This window comes from Punica granatum, chromosome 8, assembly GCF_007655135.1.
Source record: "Punica granatum isolate Tunisia-2019 chromosome 8, ASM765513v2, whole genome shotgun sequence".
In the NCBI taxonomy this organism is placed as follows: Eukaryota; Viridiplantae; Streptophyta; class Magnoliopsida; order Myrtales; family Lythraceae; genus Punica; species Punica granatum.
In genome coordinates, this window is record NC_045134.1 from 27,705,176 (window position 1) to 27,731,230 (window position 26,055).

At 34.7% G+C, this 26,055-nt stretch overlaps 2 protein-coding genes across 2 annotated transcripts; one reads left to right on the forward strand and one right to left on the reverse strand.

Moving 5' to 3' along the window:
* The first annotated feature begins 8,641 nt into the window (after positions 1-8,641).
* On the forward strand, positions 8,642-10,723 carry LOC116188648 (ubiquitin-conjugating enzyme E2 27). Its single transcript, XM_031518135.1, has 5 exons — positions 8,642-9,027; positions 9,551-9,599; positions 9,907-10,066; positions 10,173-10,262; positions 10,462-10,723. Exons 1-5 carry the CDS (start codon positions 8,850-8,852, stop codon positions 10,567-10,569), a joined length of 585 nt encoding a protein of 194 aa, XP_031373995.1. The 5' UTR covers positions 8,642-8,849; the 3' UTR covers positions 10,570-10,723.
* A 2,558-nt stretch (positions 10,724-13,281) lies between these two features.
* Positions 13,282-15,440, reverse strand: LOC116188914 (NAC domain-containing protein 18-like). The gene is made up of 2 exons (XM_031518363.1): positions 15,239-15,440; positions 13,282-13,625 (listed from the first exon to the last, which is right to left on the reverse strand). The coding sequence occupies exons 1-2, from the start codon at positions 15,438-15,440 to the stop codon at positions 13,282-13,284; spliced, it is 546 nt and encodes a 181-aa protein (XP_031374223.1).
* Positions 15,441-26,055: the final 10,615 nt, after the last annotated feature.

The window sequence follows — 26,055 nt, forward strand, 5'->3', positions numbered from 1 at the left end:
TTGAATATTAAAATATACATCGAAAAAAATATATAATATAATTATTTTCCAATTATTTATAGCAATACAAGATGGATGTCCTCTCTCTCTCTCTCTCTCTCTCTCTCTCTCTCTCTCTCTCCTCTCTCTCTCTCTCCTCTCTCTCTCTCTCTCTCTCTCTCTCTCTCTCTCTCTCTCTTTTATGGGTGGTTGAAGTAGTAATTTAATTTCTCATAACCAAACGTTTGTTTACATAAAGTTGCCGGTAAGCTCTTCTTCGGCCAGTACGGACAGGATTGATGGTGTAAACCATGACATAAGATCGATGTTCCTTAATCAATTAGTCCATCTGGGCTTTAATAAAGCAGAAAATTTTAATATATATATATATATATATATGTACTAGAGTGATGGCCCGTGCTATGCACGGTCATTAATGATGTTATTATGAAAAGGGGCCTTGTGCAGTAAACCCCATACGGGCGCTCGTTATCCTTACTGTTTTCTTTGTTGGGGCTGACCGCCCGTAGGGGGTTTACTGCACAACCACGCTCTTTAATGGAACTTTAGCTTTAGCTGGTCGTGATCAAGAAACCACCGATTTCGCTTGGTGGGCCGGGAATGCACGACTTATCAATTTATCCGGCAAGCTTTTGGGAGCTCATGTAGCCCATGCCGGATTAATTGTATTCTCAGCCGGAGCAATGAACCTATTTGAAGTGGCTCATTTTGTACCAGAGAAGCCCATGTATGAACAAGGATTAATTCTACTTCCCCACCTTGCCACTCTAGGTTGGGGGGTGGGGTGGGGAGTTATAGACACCTTTCCTTACTTTGTATCTGGAGTACTTCACTTACTTTCTTATGCAGTATTGGGTTTTGGCGGTATTTATCATGCTTTGGCACTGTAACTTGATCAGTAAGTGAGTGAAACAATCGCTGCTGCTAGATTGTTCATGGAATTTATAAAAACAAAGACAGGAAAAACTTCTAGCGTAGCTACTGGCTCTACGAGAAAAGCTAGGTATCCAACTGCTTATTGTGACATTTAAGCTAATATAGGATATTTAATGGGGAAAAATTATGTGAGATTAATCATTTTTAAATTAATAGGATAATTAATGTTCGGTAGTCGGTGAAAATTAAATTGAAGCAATTAATTGAGTTAACATGTGCTTTGTAAGCAGCAAAAAAAGTAAATTTTGTATTTATGGAAAATAATTTGAAATTTATACATGACTTAACTTTCAACTAAGTAAATGTGACCAAATCAATTAAAGTTTATTATTTTTCAGTAAAATATATACAAAAAAAATGTTAAATGTGGGTATTATAGAATCTATATGTACCCATACTACCATAAATCCTAAAAGACTATGTCATAATAGATCTAAATATTTGCCTCAGAAGGGTAGAATGGGGTACGTATTACGTGAGAAAATCACCCGCTTGATCGAGTATGCTCAATCAATTTTACAATGAAATTCATGAAAATTAATTTCTTGTAAAACTTATAGAAAAATAAACGTGCATATTAATATTATTTATTTCATCGTTAAGTAAATGTATATATATTAATATATTATTTTATAATACTATTATTTATTTCAGCGTTAAGCAACGTATTTATTATTGTGTAACTTTATAATTTTATTATTTAATTTATCGTTAATAATTTATTTGCCTAAAAGGACGAATTAGCAATGTCAACACACTTATTACTTTTGTTTGTTTATTCATTGAAAGTCATATCAAACATGTTGTAAGTAAAATGAATTTATTAAAAATATAATAAAAATAAATGAAAAAAAGTCACAGTTACGAGAATACGAAATTCGAATCGTGCTCTCCCCAGCACACTCCGAAAGCAATAGAGTTTATAAATAGATATATATGTATGCACATATACCCGGCCCACATATAATATCTAGCTTCCCTTTTGCCTTTTCTTTAATATCATAGATTGATCGAATTAATTATTTGGATATGTACATATAAACAAGGACGGACGCAGAATTTAGCTCGGGGGCAAGGTCCTTAGAGGGACAATAAGAACATAGACTTTCCGATTTAGGGGGGTGAATAGTAGTAATTTTATGAAAATTTGAAGGACGATATACAAATTTCCTTATGGGGGGACTGCTCCCTCAGCCCCATCGGTCCATCCTTTCATATAAAGATAACTAAAATTAATTCATGTGCATTACTGACGATTAATTTTACGATAAAATAATATCTAAAACTCGTTAAATTATCTTAAATCTGAAACTATTTTAACTTTATTGAATATACTATATTTGATTATTTCTAATATGAACTCCAATATTCCTTCATTATACAAACTTTCAAATATTGTGAATTATATTGTGGTATTTGTAGATTAAAAAACATTGAATGAATTAAAAGTATTTTTAAAACTAAATAAAAAGTTAAAGAAAATATGAAAATGGACAGCATTCAATTCAAATTAATGTAGATTATACTTGTATAAAATTATAGTAACTTGTTGAGTAAGATAAATAAGTTCTTTTTTCAATATTATTAATGGAGTTTTGGGAAATTCTTGAAAGGAAAAGTATTTTTTGGGAAGTTAAAAGGACTTATATAAAGATGAGAAATAATATGGGGAAGCTTTTGAAGAAAAATAAGAGGAAAAAGTGGATTAATTAATAATTGATGGACACGTGTCAAGGAAAAGATAGTTCGCTTTTAGAATTGTATTTTAGGTTGTAGGTATAGATACAGATAATATTTCAGGCAAAATTGCTCATTTAGTACAAAATATTTTATCGATGCAATACTTTAATACAAAACTAAAAATTTGTGACAATCAACTACACAATGTTTTAATTTTGTAACAATCTTGTACAAACCGTCAATTTAGACACCCGTTGTTAAGTCCTGTTGAGTAATGAATGCGTGTGTTCGCGTATAGGTTGTCATTATAGTAATATATATAAATATAGGTAGATAGTACTTCAGGTTGATTAGTGCTGGTAAGATTGAATTAGGGATCTCCAAGTGAGGTACGTGGACAACTAGAATATGTGTATGTTTGTGGGTAAGTTGATTTGCTGACCAAATGATATGGGATAAGATTTTGCTCACTCACTCTATCAAATGATTCGAATAATAATTAAGATTACCTCAGCCTCAGCCTGTAATTAAGTGATGAACACCTGAACTATATAATATAATATAACATAACATGTATTAGGACGTTGTTCTCTTCAATTAATTAATTACTCTGTTGTCCAGATATTTATAATAGGACCAATCGATTAATAAGACAATAGGCGAACAGGGTGGCAATCACCTTAATTAGATTAGCAACGATCGTCTTTCATTAATTAAATGCGTGATCATGTGCACTGATATTCGGCCTTATACATGCAAGAAGATATGTGCTTAGCAAGCTGGTCATGTTTATTACAATATACTCACAGAAGTTTGTCGTCCCTGAATTCCATCTATATTTAGTCAGCATTGGAATATATACGGTATGGTACGGTACGGTACGGTATGGAATGGTATGGTAGGATGGAATGGAGAGAAGAGAAGAAATTAATGAGATGCATGCATGCATTGTTATCAGAACCGGACCGGACCGGCCGGTTCGACCGGTCGGACCGGGAACCGGCACCAAGTCCGGTCCGGTTCGCCTAAAAACCGAAATGGCAGCTTTGAACCGCCGGACCCATTGAACCGGCCGGTTTTAAGCAAAATTTCATTAAACCGGCCGGTTCTATGGGTTTTTATGGGTTTCCTATTTAATGTAAAAATTGGTTGGTTGTGTAAGGATTTGAACTCATGACCTCTTGCTTTTCATATTAGCATACTACCAACCAAGCCACCACCACTTTTTTGTTCTTTTAACTCTACTTTTAAGTACTTATTAAAATAACATATTTATTTTGAAGTAAGAAATATTAAATATAGATACTTTCTTATACTATTGTTATATTTCTTTAAAATCATCATACTTTTATCTTAATTATCATAATTTTTTTAATAATATGAATATTTATTTTATTTTAAATAAACGAGCGGTCCGACCCATCGAACCCCCGGTTGGACCCATAAACCCATGACCCCGTACCCCTTCCGGTTCATCATCCGGTCCGGTTCTGATAACACTGCATGCATGTGTTCCCGTGTAGTAAAAATATCCGCGCTTTGCTACAGGTCTAAAAAATGTCTCGAATAACTGTTACACACATGTAATATTAAGAAATCATTATTTCTTATATTCACTTATTTATTAATAATGATAATATCTTAAAATAATTTGTTTGGAGTGTTCAACCCATGAATTATACTTATCAAAAAAGTCTATGAATATAAACTCATTATAAAATAAGTATCATTATTATCTTTAACCGATCTCGTTATAGAAATAAATATTTGAAACAATCAAAAATAGAAAATAACTGACAAAAATATAATATGGTGATACATTTTCAGTATGATAACTTGCATTTTGTTGCGCATCTATTTTTTTTACGAAATCTAAACCACCATATCAAGAAAATTTCTGTTTTTCTTTCCGTATATTCCAATACAAAGAAACACAATTACATCTATAATTTTAAACAATCTTTAAATATATTCTTTTTACGTACATCATTCAAATATATACAGTTTCTAGATATAACTTTCTAGATATATTAACATCATGATCATTGTTTAATCATTATTTTTATAAAATTTTCATTGACAATAAACTTGACTTTACCGTATATTTAGTTGAGTTCATTCTATGTTATTTTTCATAAGAATTTATAAGGAGTGATAAAATTTCTTGCGAGCACATTTTTAATTTAAAATTTAAAATCGGTACATGGTGAAAAAAAGTGGAAAAATGAAACATTAAAAGTGAGAAAAAGTTCCCCAGTCGCAACCTAAAATTTTAAAAAATTAATATATTCTAATTTTTACATCTAATATATTTTATACGAAATTCTTTAATTTTTGAAAATAATTGGTACGACCATAATGATCGGATCGATTGGCCCGATGTGTTGGCCGAATTACCTACCGCCTTGATTTTAGTTGGATCTCAAATACCACCTTATATGGGTCAAATCTCAAAATGCTAAAGAAAGGGGGAGATATTTTTTTAAAAAGAAGATTTTTTTGGTATATATATATATATATACTTTTTTAAAGGGATAGGAAAAAGATCCCCACTCTCCCCCGATCCCATAATGGGACCTAAAATAACTTCCTTATATAATATAATTAGGCAATTATGACCCGCACGATGCTGCATATTAAAAAATTACTTTACATGATTTTTTGAAATAAACTTACGTCAATAATTATGAAAGTATAGATTATCGGAGAAATTGGGCTTTTCTCATGAAAATATCACAATGAGCTCGCCTAAGAGAAGAAAGACGAGGCATGGGCTTATGAGCCCAAGCCCAGCAGCAGCACAGCAGTACTCACACCACTCACTTTGCATAATCCCTCTCTCTTCATTAGTTCCTAAATTTTGTTAATTAATTAATTCTATCTATCTATCTATCTAGCTATTTTCTATTGGAGTTCCTAAAATTGATCCATATACCTCACGAGGACATGTATCAGCCGATTTATTCATTTTTTTCCTTTTAAAATTTTATCAACCTTCTGTACATAGTCAAAAACTTTCATGAACTTAAATAATCTCACTCTTACATGTCTAATCTTTTTCAATATGTTTAACAATTCTCATATGTTTTTCATGAAATTCTACCGTCCAATGCATGGACGGTTCATGAAATCGAGTATGTTTTTCTCCTTGTCTTCCAAGCACATCTTCCTAAAAATTTATTTCGAAATAGAGTATATGCCAATTATGTTGTAAAAAAGTTAAATAATAATTGTTTTAATATATATTGAATAATTATTTTATTGTACTAGGTTATTGAACCCGTACGTTACACGGATTTTGTAAAGAAAATTTATTACGAAATGTTAGAAGACAAATATAGATTTATAGTTTATATTAATATTAATATATAGAAAATAGAAAATTTGTTTTATACTATAAAAACTTAACATGCTAGATAATATTAATTGAAGAGCTCATAAGCAAATAATTCATGTAAAATATTTCATAGACAGACCTTAATTATCAATTCAATTTATAAGAAAATAATTATAAAATTCAAAAATAAAAACAAAATTCCTAGCTAGTTTATTATTAATGAAAGACTAGTAATCATAGAGTCCATAAAATTTTAACATTAAGTATTCACAATTGTCTTTCTTTCACTCATATTTCATATATTAAGTTTCATAATTTATTAAAAATTTACTATTCTACCCCAATATAATAGGGTGTGATACAATTATATATATATATTTACTATTCTACCCCTATTTAATAAGGTGTGATACAACTTTATATATATAGATTGTACATATGTTTTACATCATTGTTGAATTCTTAAAACAATGTCGTTCTGGCAGTTTGATTTTATTTTAACCATAAGAAAAGGGGCAGATCGGCTGGGACCTCCTCAGCCGACTGCCGTCCCATCGAGCGAGGTCGCTAGGGGTTCCTCTTTCCTCCAACGAGCTCAATCGAGGGGGTGGAGGCCAACCAGGGAGCCCCCAACCGATCTAAGACTTCATCGTTAAAATTTTAAAAATTAATTAATTTTTAAAAAAATTCAAAACGATGTCGTTTTGGGAAGTTTGATTAAAAAAAAATTGTTTTGATGTTGTTTTGTTCAGCGAGGCTCCACGTCAGAGTTTTGTTGGAGCAGTTGACAACGAGGACCAAATTGGTGAACGAAATGCTTATGTTTGGGTCATATTGGTTGCAAAATTAGTTGAGGGACTAAAGTGGTGGTTCGGTGAAAGTAAAATGATGACAATGATAGTTTTCTCGATTTATATTACGGAATTATTGTTTTTTGTGTATCTTGTAAGCTAGATTATATATTTGTTTGTACTTACTGTTTCTATTATATTTTAGGTCAATTTGATAAAATATGTAGTTTTTAATATTTTTTTCTTCATATCTATTTGTATGTTATATATACGATGCGTGAGTATATGTCTATATATATATATATATATATGAATTATAAAAGCTAAGACAACGTACCGAAATATGCCACGTAAGAAAGAGCAAAACCTTCATTGCGTAACCCTTAGTCATAACCAGTAATGATATTACAAATGGTGTGGTATCTTACTTCCACATCTCTTTTGAAAGCCAGAAAGACAAATACTCATGAAATGCCATAAATTACGTAGTTATAATGCACCTTTATAAAAAGTTGTGCATAATGTTATTTTTATTTTTGGATGTAATGATTCATGATTCTCATAAAAGGTATAAATCCAAATGATATTAAGGTGCTCTTCGAACTTCAGTAAATATAATAAATATGCAAGTTGATTTAACCAAATTTTAATGTAAATTTTCAAAATAGCATTTCCAAATTCCAATAATATTTTAGAGTGAGATTATTGAAGAGGCGGCTTTCAGGCTTTTTAGTAAATTATAAAAAACTGGAACCATTCTTCATATTACGCCACATAGGACAAATGAGTCCTTACATTGAATGACTTTTCATATTCAACGAATTAATGAAGGATATTTGGATTATTATGGTTTGTGACAAATTACAATTCATTCAATATAATAAATTATATATTATGATAGAAGTCACAATTTAGTAAAAATTAGCTTTTGAAACTTTCTTTTTTTAATGATATTATTTATTAAATTATTATATTTTATAATTATAAATTTGAATAGTATCAAAAATTAAAATATGTTGGCATTAAAATCTTGCGCGAACCCTTTCATCTAGTCATCTATTAAATTAAACTAGTGCGTTGTTATAATCATGGTTATTAGACGCACGAGTTGAGACGTAGAATCGCATGATTCTACGATTCTCTGGGGACTAGCAATCCTGATTTCACCTCGGGGATCAAAATCTTAGAATCTTAGTAAAATCGCATCCAAAGTCGCATAATCATAGGGTTGGTACGATTTTACCAATCCTACATTAGGCTCAAAACTAAAAATTTGACCAAGCTCCGTCCAGTTGTTTGGCCCATAGAGCAGTCTGACTGGATTTTTTTCCCCCTTCTACTAATCGAATTGATAATTTACTCCTAACTTCTGAGTTTTGTTGAAGTCTCGAAGAAAGAAAAGACTCCAATCCTATCTCTCCCATTACTCAAATCTTGTCTTCTCCTGTTGAAATCGCCTTCATCCCCGCTCAAATTGCTGATTGTAATAATCGTACTTCCTCCTTCAGTTGAAATTGACAATTGTAATCGTTGTCCTTCAAGTACTGTTGTGTGTTGCCGTGCGCTTCGAGCTCTCCACTGCTGCTCTGCTATACATTGATCATGTTAGTGTTGAAGATTTGATCTGTTTGTTTACTCTATGTTATGTTAGCCTTTTAACTCTATTTCGAGACTTTGAGTTATGAACTGTGATTTGATTTTTGGTAATTTATAACGATGTCGTGAGAATTGATCTTTTCTGCTAAAAAAAAATATGATACATATATATATGCTATTTTTTTAATTACATGTAGAAATTAGAATCTTACGATTTACGAATCGATTCTACGATTTATGATTTCATGATTCTCGACTGATTCTAAGTGCTTGGTTATAATATAACCGTCCGGTTATTGCCCCGGGGATGGGTGTGGGCGAAAAATCTACACGAAAAGAGACTCTGGACGGACCGACCGTTCCGTTCCGTTCCGTTCGTTTAATCAGAGACAGAGACGAACGGAATCCTCATTCTCTTCCGCTTTTCGCTTTCGGTTTCAGTTGCAGTAGGTCGTCGTCAAAGTCTCTGAAAGATAATTTGATGATCTGATTGGAATTGGAAGGGAAAGATGATCGACTTCGGTAGGGTACAGAAGGAGCTTCAGGAATGCAGCAAAGATATCGAAGCTTCCGGCATCAAAGTCACCCCAAAGGGCGATAATCTCACTCGCTTGCTCGGCACCATTCCTGGGCCAACCGGTACTCCTTATGAAGGTGGCACTTTCCAGATTGATATCACCCTCCCCGGTAGCCCCCTCAATATCTCTCTCTCTCTCTCTCAAGCCACCTTTGTCCTGTCACTTGTGTTCTTTAGGGTTGCCCTGTGACACCGCTGAAATCAATGTCTTGTGTTTACTCCCCCCATAATCTCCTCTCTCTCTGCTTCTTCACGGGATAGCTACGGACAATCGAACCGATGTTTAGGTTTTAGGCAGGCTTTCGGCTGGAGATATATCTAATTACGGGACACACTTTCTTGAGAAACTGGGGCTCAGCCATATTGATCTTTATCAGATGCTGTCCTGACTCCGGAGGGAGCAGTATCCAGTTCTTGATTTACATTAATGGCTGTCTATACTATGTATTGCTTTGGTTGGGGTTTTGCATACTGTTGGATCATGTGCTCTTCGGCAGTATAGTATCCATTCATTACATCTCAAGTGCTGAGACTAGCTATTGACTGCATTTTTTGCATCACGTGTTTCCTGTGTAACTGTTTCCATTGCGATAATCCTTTTCTTGTTGGCTTCTGACCTTGTTTTCTCTACAGATGCATATCCATTCCAGCCTCCAAAAATGCAGTTTGCCACCAAAGTTTGGTAGGGAAAGATCTTTGTAAACTGCTCCTCTTAGTCGTCTTTTATATGCTATACTTATAACTCTTTGCCTCCAATTACTCTATGTGTTTCCGGTCCAAGTCCTGGATTCCTGTAGTATATTTATTATCTGCCGCATCCATGTTTCCTTGTGTGATATACTGGCACTTACTTTTCTCAATAAACACATGGAGCGGAAGTCCTTGACCCCTCTGATTCTAACCCTGCAAGCACTTAATGAACTGAACCCTCGATGATTCAGAAGCCGGGATTCCCGCGATTAGCATTTTTATCTGGTCTGTCGATGCAGGCACCCTAATATCAGCAGCCAAAGTGGAGCCATCTGCTTGGACATCTTAAAGGACCAATGGAGCCCTGCCCTCACTTTGAAGACTGCACTTCTTTCTGTGCAAGCGTTACTATCTGCACCAGAACCTAATGATCCACAAGATGCCGTGGTTGCCCAGCAGGTTCAGTTAGCTGCTGGCTTTTCCCCTTTATTCTTTGCAAATATTAATACTTAGTGGATTGGACTCTTTATAATATAATGATAGCGTCTGCATGAGGATGTTACAGTATCATAAGGACTACCAGACCTTCGTTAGCACTGCTCGTTATTGGACTGAGGCTTTTGCCAAGACATCTTCCCTTGGGGTTGAAGAAAAAGTAAGAGTTACAATCTTCCAGTAACAGTAGACTTGTATTTTCTATGTGAAGTAGAGGTGTATTTACACATAAAGCTTTTGCTGCAAACATTCACAGAAGGAATCGTACCTAGGAAGTGGAATCTTTTAGTTTACATTCCCTTCTGCCAGGCATGGTACGTTGAGCAGAGTACATAATATAGTGGTTGTGCTTGCTCCAGGTAAAGCAGCTGGTGGAAATGGGGTTCCCTGAGCCGATTGTGAGGAGTGCGCTGGAAGCTGTAGGTGGGGATGAGAACTTGGCACTTGAAAGGCTCTGCTCCAGCTAAGGTGTGAGCAAGTATTGACTGTATTAAATTGTCAAAGATGATATTGATTGATGCTTCAGAAATATTTCACTTGTTGCCGGACTATTGCAAGTGCTAGGTTTACTTTTGACTCCCCACTCTGTTATCCTGTGCTTACTGCTTTTTCTTGATTATCACCTTCTTCTTTTTTTTTTTTCTTTTTTTTTCTGGATTTTAGTGTCCGTTTGCGTATCTTTTGGAGAAACTTACATTTGAAGGGAACAAAAGCTTAGAAATATTGGTGAACGTAAAAGGACTGCATATTTCCATTTTACATATGCTAGCTGATGAGGCCAGGGCCAATGGGGGGACAGTGTTTGCAGTCAGTTTTGCTTGGGCAAGGATCATGCTTGAGCTGGTCCTGCCTCGAGGATGCCCTTTGTCTTCTTACGCTACATCTTGGACCATGGAGTTAAGAGTGATGGGATAACTGTTCATTGTCTTAAGAAGTGACGCAGTGGTTCTTCTAGGGGCCTATAATCGAGATTCAAAACCGTCCCAGGAGCCGTGGCTGGCCTATATAAGATTGGCGAGTGATTAGGGGGTGGAGCTACAGAAGTAGAAAGATAAGGGAGGACAGCTAGTAGTGATAGTAAGTGACGAGCACAAAAGTAATTGGAGGAGTCTTTGCGGGATGCAGAGGGTGTACGAATACAGCAGTAGGTAGTAGAAGTAGTAGAAGTAGTAGTAGTAGGGGGTTGAGGTTGAGGAAAGGGAAATCCTTCAAGATCAGGTTTTTCTTTTCTTCGTTTCAAGAGCAGCGATAGACGGTGGCAAATCTCCTCCTGGTGGGGGGGTAGGGCTGACAGATGAAGAGCAGTACAATGGCAATGATCAGAGCCAAGAGAAGCCCTATGATCATCTCGTTTGTATCCGACTCAGAGCAGCACATCCCCATGTCCATCGCCCCTCTCTCGATCTTGCTTGCCCTCTCTGTGTGATGCTTCTCTGTTGACTAAAGACAGGTCAGGTGCTATTAGAGGAGGCTAAGAAACAATCATTTAGTGGGGGACTGAGACTGCGTGGGTGAAGAACAGCACACACACGCATATATATATATATATATATATATACACAATACGCACATATACCGCAGGGCAAGTGAGAGTGGTGTAAGCAGTAGTAGTAGGACCGGACGTTGAGTGGTTGAGGTAGTAGTAGCATTGGATGTTGAGGTTGAGGTTCGCGTTGAGTCTGTGAGAGCGAGTGTGCAAGCTACTCTTCCTTTTCCTCCTCCTATCCAAAGCAACTAAGCGGAGCCACTGGGGGACAGCCACGTCACTCTCTCCCAAAGTTTCCTCCTACCACTGATTTTGAGTTTGGACTTGTTTTTGATTGTGCGGTGATGATGATGATATTGATGGGGATGGTGACGTAGCCTGCTCTGTAGTGTTGCCCTGCAGAGTATCGTCTTGTATAGTCTGGCTATAATGACTGTGTGTCACCAGGACATGGCATCCCAAGTGATGATGTTTATGCAATTATTAACGTGGATTGATTCAAGTGGTTTGACATTTATTTCTTTTAAACACAAATAAGGTTTTGGATTCAAGTTTTGTAAATGGAAAAAATTCACGTCGAAAGAGTTTTATTCCTTAGTGGGTTGTCTCGACTCGAATTGGATTATTTAGGTTAGATTCTCGAATATCACATTGCATACCAAAAAAAAAAAAAAATGCAATCCAATCCAATCCAATCCTCATTTGCTCCGAGGATCCCGTCGCAAGACTCATGCTGTTGCATGCTGTATCATTTTTATCAGATCAATGGCATCAATTCACAGCATAACGTTAATCTGCATGCAGTAAAGAAGAAGACGTGGGGGCCGGGATATGTTGGTCTATACCTTTTCATACTTATACATTAATGAATGAATGAATGAATTCATTCTTCATAGACCAAAAACCAAAACCAACCGAAGATCAATTTGGACGCAATCGTTCTAAAATTACAAACTCCGCACATCTCATGGGGATACATATGTGTGTGTATATATGTAATCCTACGTACTATTGTGAAACTAATAATTTATTTTATTTTATATAAACGTACGGCAGGTTAGAGAGTACATATACATACATATATATATATATATATATATATATATATTAGAGATATATAGCTAATATTCGGTAGTTCAGCCGCTACTAGTAATCTCTTCTTCTGCAGGTTCCCAGTCATTGGTTGATATTGTCGGGGAGACTTCATCAGTGACAGAGCTGCAATTTAATGAACATGATGATGCTGATGATGAATAATAATAACAATAATTAGAATAAGACGGTAGTCCTCTTCTTCTTGATCCTCCTCCTCCTCCTCCACTTATCCAAATCACATCACCACCAACTCTCTGCCGCCTGACTGTTTCAGGGACGACTCGGCTGCTGCCTCTGCTGCTCGGTTTAGACTTGAATATGCGGCATATCACCCATTTGTCCAATTTCTGCAAATAAACACACACACACACTCAAAATATGTATTATATATATATATATAGATATATGTATTATTTAACGCTTCACGCTTCTCCCTAGCTAGCTAGAGATCATCAGAAGCAGGAGAACACGATCATATTTGTAGTAATTTATTAAGAGATAACTCGCTTTAAATATTAACTGAATTTTTTTTTTTCGGTGAGTAAATACTAGCTGTTTCTTAATTAATAATAAAGTAACCTGCAGCTGCTGTTTATTATCAAGAATTGATGAGTTGGATGAGCAACCAGCAGCAGCAATATGTGGGGTAGGGATGAGGCGATATTCGTGCATGACCCACTCCCACTGCCCATGATGATGAAGGTGAAGGTGAGGCCTGCTCGTTGTTGCAGTTCTCGCCCCCAGCTCCATGGGAGGCAATTAGAATCCTCTTTACACCCATTAGAGCATTGTTCTCGCTCTTTGGTGACAGGATATATTGCTCTTCATCAACATCAGTACCGCATGTTTTCCAATAATATCTTCTCAGCTTCTTGCCCTTTCTCTGGTCTTCCACTTTGCTGAAGAAGAAGAAGAAGTGTCTCCCCTGATCCACATCTCCACCTGCGTACGTAACGTAACGTACCACTTCAGCATTTTATAATTTTTAGATAACTAATGTTTCTTCCTCCAGTCTATATATGCATATATACATGCATCTGTGTATATTGTATATGTTAGTAAACCGAGCACGTGCGCAGCGGAAAAGTTAATTACGATAAAAATCAAATTTTATCACTTGCTCTTTTAATTAAAACCTTCAAGATCACATTTTGATGTATGAATCACCTTATAAACGAATAGACAACATCACATATCGAATCTAAAAGAAAAGTTTAGACTTTTATACTAACATTATCAATTCGAGTCGATCAAACTTGCCGTCCAATTGTCCGGCCTCTAGCTCGTTCACACGAGCACGTCTCCATTGAGATTGAGCACCTCTCTACCCGTACACTCCGATCTAAGTGACCGGTCTCAAACGGAATCGTCACGGAATGAAAGGATCTCTTCAAGGACATCAAGGACAATACTGAAACACCGAATTGGAGCCGAGGAAGACTCCGAATTGCCTCGGGAAGAGTGTGGCTGAGCTGCTGTAATTTTCTCAGCCGAAAACCTCCTCTCTTTCTCTCTAATATCGGGTCTTATTGATAGATCGCGTTCTAGGGTTATCTGTAAGAACATATCTATATATATCTTTACCCTATGGACTAAAATGTAATTATTAATTAATCTACATTAATTAATAAATCACAAATGAGTCCTCACACTTAAGTCATCCAATGACTTGCCCTTGTTGTAAGAAAGAAAAATCAAATAAGTCATTGACCCGAGTTTCCATTAATAGACAATCTATTTATAGAAACTTTCAAAATAAGGAAACTATTGTATTTCCTTAATTAGATTTATCCTTGATATTGAACTCGATTTCAGGATGTACTAGCACCCTTGCAAATCTCAATCACCTATATTTGAGATAGCGTTCCATCTCAGGTCTAAAGACTATATGCACTAATACGATCCAGATAACATTCATTGACATTAGTAAATTACCGTAAGAATATTATATGCACGTCATGTTTGACTACTTATCATATAAGTATCTACATATATGTCCTGATAAGTGATAACAGTTATCAAATAGCATGAGACTCACTATTTCGTCTTCATTAGTATCTGTATACTAATAATGGAAACAGACAGAGGTGACGATCTATTTGGAGAAATAATGTCCAGTTAAGTCTCATACGATCGTGAACAGTTTAAAGATATTATTATTGAATTACTTCGAACTCATATTCTTAACTCTTAAGAATGAAGTATTCAAAATATCTTAAAGGACTTTATTCTAATAAACATAGACAATATACGAATAATATAATAAACTTTATTGCCATAAAAGGAATTATCCAAATACATAAATCAAGTTCTAGGGCATATCACTAACAATATATATATATATATATAAAATTAATGCAAATGGAGCGACACGTGTTCATCTATATAGTACGTAAATACATATAGCTAGGACGATCTCCTTCTGCAGCGATTCATTTAGATATGGCTAGCTAGATACATTAGTACGTACAAGTTCAACAAATGTGCAATTTCATGGCCACGGATTACTATTACTTATTAGCGTGCATACATGCTTAACATTTTTACATTATTACCAGAAGCAGCTGGTGGAGGCAGCAAGTTACGGGGATCGGTGTCATAAGGGTTGATGTGGTCGGAGATGACGGAAGCGGGAAGAGGAAGGGAGAATATCTTGCGCTTGAGGTACTCGACCACAAATTCTTCATTTGTCGGCTCAAACCTGAAACCTGGTGGTAATCCTCTGGTCACTCCTCCATCGTCGTCTGATGATATCATCAAATGGAACTTCGTATAAATTTCATAGATACATACGACAGTCTCGTTGTCGACCTTTATATGATATGATTGAGCTACTATGCTCTCCCTTGCTTTGGTTCTCAGTTTCGCCAGCCTATTGTGTTGGAATTCCCCTTCAAATTCAAACTTATATGATGAGAATATAGTCTATAGATAGCTAGCTAGGGCAGGATAGGACTAGGACAGGAGCTCATCTGATCGGTCCACCGGTATCTAAATTTAATAGAGCGCGCGCAGATGAGGGACACAACACACAACACATGCATGCAAATAAAAAAATTTCTCTGTAAAAGGGGAGTTTATCACAGTAACACAAGTTATCGTCTGAAAATTAAAAGATTTCGGATTAGATACTTAATGAGATTATCTGTATCCATTTATTAACTTTTAAGATTTATATGTCAATATACATGGTCAATACATCTTTTTTGTAAAAAAAAAGAAAGAAAATCTCTATAACCGTAAAAAAAAATCTCTTTTTTTTGGTTGAATAAATAATAACTACTTTAATTCTTTGAAAACTTTTTCGACTTTATTGGGTCTACTTTTACCCTTTCCTTTCTTTTTTCCTTTTTTCCATTTTCGCAAATGACAGTAATTAAGCCCATATATATAATTAAGGATATATGCTGCGACTGAAAGTTATGGATCCCAAAATAAAGTGTAATTTAATGGTGCACGCTTTCACCTGATAATCAAGAATTTTTGGGTTTGATATCTAGTGGGACTACCAGCGTCATTTTATTAGATATTATGAATTATATTTCACTGCACTAAACCCACGGACTTGCTTTGTAATAAAAAAAATTTATGATCCCAATTTCACTCGGAAGAAGGGAAAAAAATGGTTACTGTATACTATAATTAAATGGGCAAATTACAAAAAAATATCCAAATTTTGTAAAAAGTCTCAGTTTTGTCCTAAATTTTGTTTTGTAACCAAAAAAACCATAAGTTTTCTAAAATGTCTAAAAAATGACATCCGTTATAACTTCCGTCAATTTTTGTTGCTAATTGTGGGTCCCTTTAACAGTCCACGTAGGTCAACACGTAGGCAAAAATTGACGGAAGTTATAACGGATGTCATTTTTGAAACATTTTAGAAAACTTATGGTTTTTTTGTTACAAAACAAAATTTATGACAAAATTGAGACATTTTGCAAAATTTGGATTTTTTTTTTAATTCACCCTAATTAAATTGTCCTATCATAACTGTTAAAAACATGCACACACACATTCACCCATATAAAAAACATGCAGACATATCTATATTATAAAAGGGCGAAGAAAGAGGTTTTGGTAAAATTATCTTTCCAATTTTACTTATAGCGAAATAACTCTATTAAATTAGCAACTACTAGATTGAATGAAAATTGAGGATAAATTAATAATTTCAGCTATTTTTTAACCACGAACTTTATATTTTTCCTTCCCTCCCTTTCTCTGTCTCATAATTAAACTTACTGAAATCTCTCGCTCTTCTTTTCGTCTCTCCTATCTCACTATATCTTCTTTTCAATTTTTTATTAACTTCACTAATTATATACCAATCAACATTGTAAATACACATTAAAAATTATAACAAAATAATATTTCTTTTCAGATTTTTAAACAAAAAGGATTTTGTCAGACCATGCATAACACAAGTACGTGACTTGTATATATTATAAGGAAAATCATCATAATACTTTTATTTTCATATTTTACTATTATCCTTCGGAAACATTCTTGATACAATTTGTATGTCGAACTGTTTGGTCTATATTATTTATTTGGCTATATATTTCCATAAGAAGTTGCTAATTAATAATATGCATTCATCAATTAAATTACCAAAGCCAAATCTAGCCAAGCTACCTAATTTCTTTTAATTTGTTAAGGGAATTTTATTTAGTTGATTATTAAAATATTATTATTCATCAAACTGCGTGCAAATGATTGATTAATTTGATTTTCTGTCTGGCTGCTCTCCTTTCCATTATCAAAGTGGTTGTGCTTTTTTTTTTCCCCTTGGGTGAGCAGTATGGTGTTGCTGATTAATCCGACCTTTGGTGGCTTTACACAGCAGCATACTAACCATATGACACATTAAAGCAACCCGGACCAGTAAAAGGGCTAGGAAAGACATAATTAGCTTCATGCATACGTGAATATATATTTATACATACATGTATATATATATATATATATATATCCCTAACACCAGTTATATATCTAAAAAATTAAATTGAGTATTTAAAATTATATTTTAGAAAACAATTGATTAATATATCTAGAATGCATGTATATTCTACATATTGTTTTTCTTTTCATAAGTAGTATGCGTATTATATATACAATATATGCATGTATGGTACTAGAAGCTGTAGAGCCTGGGTTAATTGGGTACTCTATTTTGTAGGCATGTATGTTTGTTAAAGACGATCAGCCGATTCTACTTGTCAAAAGAAAAAAAGATAAGCCGATTTAAAAGTGAAATTAAAAGTCGCCAGTTTTAGGGGAAGAAAATTTAAAAAGTGAATATAATCATCAGTCAAAGAAAGAGTTGAATAAAGAATCAAAGTGTTGAGTGTGTATATCAATATTATTTCTGATAAAAAAAAATCAATATTGTTTTTTCTTGTAGAATATGAGGCTATAGCTGGGGTGCATTAGAATAAAACCTCAAGCAACACAAAAGGTGTGATGACTCATATAATATCAACTTTAAAAGAGCAAATGTTAAATTTATGAATTTCGATCTGGAGCTTAAGCGCATAATTTGCTAACTGGTTCGTACAAGATTCCTCCTACTATATCAATATTATTTATATTAGAGTTATTGTGCCAAGTAGCACTTTTGTTTTGATAGGTAATTTCGTCATTGACTTTCGCAAGTTGCATCAATTTCGTCCATGACTAATTTTTTGCATCAATTTCGTCTCTGACTTTGCACTTTTGCATCAATTTCGTCCCTCACTGCATCAATTTAGTCTCTGTTACATCAATTTAGTCCCCTACGTTACATCAATGTAGTCCCTGACTGGTGCAACAGAAGTCACTGAGTTTGGCGTGATATCAGATCGGTCCCCGGTTACATCAATATGATCCTTGTAGCAAAAGGGCCAGATGTCGTTGCTGTTCCATTAGTTTGTTGAGAGACTGAACTGATGTAACGCCTAAGCAAATTGATGTAACCCCAAAATTAAATGATGTTGGTTACATCCTAAATGTTGATGATATCATAACCTTTTCTCCCTTTATTTTCCCGCCTGTTTGCAGACGTTTCATCTTTTTTGTCTGCTCTCTCTTTCTCTCTCTCTCTTGCTCTCTCTGTGCATTCTCTTTGTTCAAGTGCAAAGGTCAGAGTCGAAGTTTCAGTAAGGTGATCATCAAGAGAAGGCTCAAACGAGAACTATGGAAGACAAAAACCAAGAGTTTGTCTGCATACCCGGGTAACTTTCGCTGTCTCTATCTGTGTTTCGGTGAAATGTAGCTTTTAAAATGATTAGATTTATGAGGGGTTTTGATCATCAACACACATGCTTCCTAAAGTGTTATTGCTCTGTCATGATTTAGATTCATGTTTTGACATTACTGAGTATGTGCAGTTGATAAAGATGATCTTTTGGTGGGTCGATCATGATGTAATGTGGTTCAAATTTCATGTCTTGGTGTATGTGGTGGTTTTACATGTTAAAAATGATTTATTTTTACAACGGTTTTCTAAAAACTGAAGAAAATCATTGTTTTTTAGGGTTTACAAAATTGAATTTGTTCTTTACAGTTTGCACTTGTGGAAGACAATGGATGTGTATCTGCATCATGGAGGGAAGTTTGTTGGGGAACCCATAGTGGGTTATGAGGGTGGTGATGTATGCATAATAGAAAAATATAAATGTAGATACAATCACAGTTGTAGGGGTCTGTGATTTGATGCCTGATGTGTATAGAACTTCACCCACTACCTGCCATTATATGGATCCCTACATTTTAGACATTTGATTTGGCCATAAATAATTTCGAGTCTGACCTTGATGCTAGATACTTGATCAGTGTCTTGCAAGATCAGACTGAACTCCACTTGTACTATGAGCATGCTCAAGTAGATTATCCTTTAGAACTTAATGAAGAGGAGATTAGGGAGTTGGAGAGGGTTGAGGCTGAGAGAAAGGAGCAGGAAGCTGAGCTGAAGAGAAAGCATGAAGAGATTGAAAGAATGGAACAAGAAGCTGCAGAGAAGAGGAGACATGAAGAAGAGATGGAAAAGATGAAGCCCGAAGTAAGGGACGAGAATGAAGAATATGATGATATGGAGTTTGAGCAGTCCACTCATCCCGGTCTTCAGGAGATGGAATCTAGCAATGCCAGTGTAGAAGCAAGTCAAGTAAGAACTAGGAAGAAGTCTGTTGCTGTGAAGAAGAGAAAGCAAAAAGAGAAAGGTAAGGAGAAAGTCCAGCAGGTCTCAAAAAACTAGAGACCAAGTTACAAAAGCAAGGACAGGTTTAAGATGACAACACAAGATAAATGAACAAAGATGGTTGCAGATGATCATGCTGATGCAATACATGCATCTCCTGCAAGTCCACCAGCAACTGTAGGCGATGATGCTGAGGAGATTCCAATGAATGGTAGGCTATCTGATGGCTATGAAAGTGAAGATTTGGAGTCATTGGATAGGGATTCAGATGAGAGACAAGATAAGTTTCCAATGTACAGTGCTGATGCCAACCAAAATTTGGAAATTACTATTGAAATGAAGTTCGAAAATCTTAAGGTCTTCAAGATGGCTGTCAGAAACATGAACATTGCAATGGGGAGGGAAGTTGATTTTATGAAAAATGATAAGGCCAGAGTGATGGCATACTGTGTAGAGAAGAAAGGCGAGGATGACTGCTAATGAAAAATATACTGTGGTTTGAATAAGAAGACAAACACCTATCGAGTGATGACATATGATCCTTTGCACACTTATGCAAGAATGATCAAGAATAAACTGGTAACAAGGGAGTGGGTTGCAGATAAGTTAATTCCCAGATTAAGGACCTAGCCAGACATGTCTTCACTACAGGTGTTTGACTTCTTCATTCATACTTAGTACTTACCAAGTGAAGTTGCATGATATAATGGTTTACAGGGCCACCAAGCTAGCCAAGCAAAAGTGTGAAGGTGAAGAAAAAGAGCAGTATGCAAGGTTGAGAGATTATGGACATGAGCTGTTAAGATCCAACCCTGGTTCGACTCTATTCTTCTAAGTTGAACCATAGGCACATGAGTTCGAGGGTTATACTGGGAGAGGACTCCTTATGATTTATCCTTCCTCCAAAGATTAAGAAACAACTAGGAAGACCTAAGAAGTAGAGGAAGAAGGTTCCAGAGGAGAAGGTTAATCCTCACAAGTTAAAGAGGAAGTCTAATGATCCAAGGTGTAGCAGATGTGGAGAAATGGGGCATAGCAAGAGAAAATGTACTGGACAACCAGCTGCTGAGGGGAAAAAAGACATGCATGGTGCTTCTACTTCAGGTGGTGCTCCGAGTGGTTCTAGGCAAGCTGAAGCAGAAAATGTGAATGTTCAACTAGAAAGGAATGAGAGTATGGAAGCTAAACCAGAAGAAATGAATATATCACAAAAATCCGCTCTACCCCAACCATCACAGCCATCTCAGTATGGTCTATCTGCAGCATAGCCATCACATGTACTTTTGCTTTCATTTGTGCATTTCCATTTGTCTAAATGCTATCACTAATTGACTCTCTTTAATATCATGTGTAGGTTCCACAGATGGACATATTTGCCGAGGCCTCCTTTTTCCAACCAATGAGAGCCCCTGCAGTGAGACCCCCTCCAGTGAGGCCACCTCCAGTCAGGCCCCATCCAGTCAAGCCCCCTCACACTCCTTTCACAGCACACACCATGGAAGCTGCAAGTTCAGGAACTGCTGCTAGGTTTTCAGCATATTTTCAACCAAGGGGACCTCCAACTAACTAAACTGCAGATTGTAGAAGCTCATATACCACATTTTGGGAACAATCAGTGGAAACAAAGCTTGATTTTGTTATGTTTGTTCCAAGATGATACTGATTGGCTCCATTTTGGGTTGGATACATGTTAGATTGTCAAAGATATTGTCTTAGACATTGCATCGGTCTGTACGTTTTGTGTAGCTACTCTGGCAAAGTAACATATACAATCTCTTATAAAAACTTGTCTATAATAGTAATATAGTCATTTTTGTAATTCTATTTTATTTGGCAAGTTTTTTCCTTCATTTAACTTCATGCTTCTACAATCCATCTGCCATCCAGTGCCTACATGGCTTTATTCAGTTGGGGGAAGGAGGAAGGAAGGCGGGAGTTCAGTTCAGTTTGTAAAAAAATGGTGCAGAGACTAAATTGATGTAGCATATGGAAGGCGGGAGTGTTCAATTTGTTTGAAAATAGCGCAAGGACTAATTTGAAGTAGTACGAGGACCACATTGATGTATCAATTTTCACCATTTAACACCGTCAACAGTCATACTTAACGATCTGACCAAATTAATGTGGCAAGGGACCAAACTGATGTCGCATTAGGACTTGATACACCACACAAGGACCAAATTGATGTAACTCCACCGCTCATGGACTACATTGATGTAACGTAGGGGACTAAATTGATGTAACGAGGACTAAATTGATGTAATGCATGGACTAAATTGATGTAATAGGGACTGAATTGATGTAGCGAATGACTGAATTGATGTTGAGAGGGACTGAATTGATGTAGTGAGGGACTGAATTGATGCAAAAGTGCAAAGTCAGAGACGAAATTGATGCAAAAAATTAGTTAGAGACTAAATTGATGCAAGTTGCGAAAGTCAAGGACGAAATTGCCTATTTACTTCTTTTGTTTTCGCTCTTTTTCCCGACTAATTAGGACTTGTGGGTCCTCATTTTGGTACTTTCCTTCATTAGGAAGATTTTGCTTTTCATTTTTCTTCTTCTTCCTTATAACGATGTCCATGTCTTAGTCCATGCATTGTGCAAATATATAGAAAATTATTAATAAAATTCGTGGAACAATTTTTAAGTTTTATTTAGAAATTTTTTGAATATTTTTTTATATTTATTCGTGATAATTTCTTTTTCATGTTTTTCAAAAGAATATTGAATATTTATTCTAGAATAAATAAAAATTAAATGAAATAAATAATTATAATCATTATGGCAGAATAGTTAAAGAGAAATTTAATTAAATAATTATAATCATTATGGCAGAATAGTTAAAGAGACACTCGACTACAAGCTAAAGATGTCAAGAAAAGTCTTATATGGTGCTTTCTTTTTTGTAGATCATCGACTTTTATATATTACTAGGTAAAAGCTCACACTCCGAGCAGGTGTGTAGGAAAATTGATATATCAAAAAATTATCTAATTTATGGAGAAAGCTACACTTTTAAATACAAATTAAGACTTATTTGCGGAGCGAGATTTTTTAACGAACAATTTCAATTTTTATATAATAATTAATTTCATATATAGATGTAGGCGACAATATTAAGCAGATTATATATGTTGTTTAATTTATTGAAAAAACTTTATATTTTCCAAGAAAAATATTTAATATATGTATATGAATAATTTTTCCAAGAAACATTTTTAATGTTTTATCCCATTTTTGGATGAACAATCAAATTCTCTGAGTGGTTAAAAAACAATCAAACACTAGTTGGGGGTTTCAAAGAAATAAGTCGTAGCACATCATTTTACCCCGTTTCGACTTTTACATATTATAATGGATTATAATCTATTGATTGATATGTTGCATTAATTGTTGAACCTCCAAATGAATATTTTTGCCAACAGCCCATACTTCAATATATAATATATAAAAGTCAAAACGCGAAATATGAATAATTTTTTCAAGAAACATTTTATTGTTTTATCCCATTTTTTGATGAACGATTAAATTGTTTGAGTGGTTGAAAAAACAATCAAATACTAGTTGGGGTTTTCAAAGAAATAAGTTGTACCACATCCTTTTACCGCATTTCGACTTTTATATATTATAATGAATTATAATCTATTGATTGATATGTCGCTCTAATTGTTGAACCTCCAAATGAGCCAACGGCCCATACTTCAACATATAATATATAAAAGTCAAAACGCGAAATATGAGAGTTTCATTTGATAACTCTTAGCTTTTGGTAAGACGTCCTTAGTTACTCGAATCAATCCATTTGATAACTCGAAACTCTACGATGAATTAACTTTTTAACTCCAGTTCAATAAATTTTACAATACTTTGTTTGTCCCATATTCAACGTATTTTGATTATTCGCCGATACTATTTATATGTAACAATATGTTATTAATTTTTTCGAAAAAATAAAAGTTTATTCGATAATTCCTCTAGATATGTGACGTTTTCAAGTTTAATGTGCCAAATATCCCTGTAAATAGGACATGAAAATTCTTTTTTTTCTCATCTTTTTACTCACTGTCAATATCCTAACTCATAGACGATATTTTCCCAGTTTTCGTTGTATCAATGTATATTACAAGATTTTTTTTTTATAATAACGGGGAGTGTTTGGTCTTGCTCGACCAATCCCCACAGCCCACATGAAGCCTATGGGACATGTCGTCCGGATACACAAACCAACTTTATTGGGCTCATACTACAAAATTATTCTCTATGCATATATTATTAGCTTTTCTATATGACTAGATTCATATTTTTTTGCTAACATGATATTTATTTCTATAATACATATTAAATCTACTTGATAAAGTATAATATTTTTTTTTGTTATATTTGTATTCACATGTACATCATACCTATTAATTATCTAATTTCAGTCATATAAGAATTGATAAAAATTTATAGAACAACGCATGGATATCAACTATACACAAGCTTAAAACTCGTCTGTGCTTTTATCCCATTTCCCCGTGTTTGCTAATTATTATTCACATACTAAAACCATATATCTATATTATATTACAAATTGAAAAAAGAGGATAATTGGATTAACATTCTTATTCTCAAGATTACCCATCACAAGGTAATCTCTTAAATTTAGGAAATTTTTGAAAGTCAAAATCTTAAAACCCTAAAATCCTAAAATATGTTTCTATTGACCACTAACAAAACTTCTCACTTCTTCCATTATTTTCTGTCTTCCCCCTACTTCTCTTTTTTTCCCCACCATTATTTCTCTTTTTTCTATCCCCCATCAACAGTTTATTTTTAGTTTTTAATTTTAATAATAATAACAATAATAATAATAATCATCATCATCATCTTATTTTTAGGCCTCTATAATAATGTGTGTGTATATATAGAAAAATAATTAAAATAATTAAAACTTTAGTTGAACACTAAAACCAATGTTATCAGAACTAGACCGCATGATGAACCGGAAGAGGTATGAGTTCATGGGTATATGGGTCCAACCGGAGATTCGATGGGTCAGACTGCGCGTTTAATTAAAATAAAATGAGTATTCATATTATTAAAAAAATTATGATAATTAGGATAGAAGTATGATAATTTCAATGAAATATAAGGATAGTGTAAGAAAATGTCTATATTTAATATTTCTTATTCCAAAATAAATATTGGATTTTAATAAGTACCTAAAGTAGAGCTAAAAAAACAAGAATGTAGTAATGGCTTGATTGGTAGCATGTTAGTATTGGAAGCAATGGGTCATGGGTTCAAATCTTTACACAATCTAACAATTTTTACATTAAAAAACAAAATAGGAAACCCATTGAACCGGCAGGTGCAATTGAATTTTTATCAAAAACCGGCCGGTTCAATGGGTCTACCATTTCAATTCTGCAAATTGGGTTTTTAATCAGACCGAAACAGACATGGGGCTGGTTTCCGGTCTGACCAGTCAAACCAGCCGGTCTGGTCCGATTTTGATAACAATGCTAAAAACACAAAACGCAGGTAGGGATCTAGTATATATAATTATATCTATATGTATATATAAATTCATTCATCTTTAGCTGCCAAATTAGTAGCTTCATCTTTGTCCATTTAATTCCAACCCTCCTCGTATATTTACTTGAATGTTTCCTCTATCTTCAATCGCGAGTCCTTTCCATGGATGGGAGCAGGCGAGCCGGTAACAGTCGCCCTTCTAAACTTTTGATGGCAGATGAAAAATGATAAATTTTTCTTTCATTTTTAGTGGAATTACTTATATTTGCTCCCATAATATCTGGCAAAATTATTTTCCCTTTTGTCCCCCTAAGGACTCCCCCTCGACCAAAATCATGAATCCATCCCTGCTTTCGCTAAGAAACCTTGTGATGATTTTACCTTGTCACTCCCACATTTAAGTAGTTGCAACACCAATGCTTCACATATTCAAATCTTATTGATGCGGATATATATGTAAAGAGAACTAGCTCATCCGTCTAGAAGGAAACTAGAATAAGCGGCAATGTATTAAAATTGAAATAATTAAATCACATAATTGAAAATTCAACTTCCACGATTGGGAGAATTTACATCTTGGTAGGTCGATCCGGTTCAAATATGAAATTTTCTTTTCTTGGTGACGTTATGGCTCAAACATGAATTAATCGAAACATATTGGACTTTCAAATA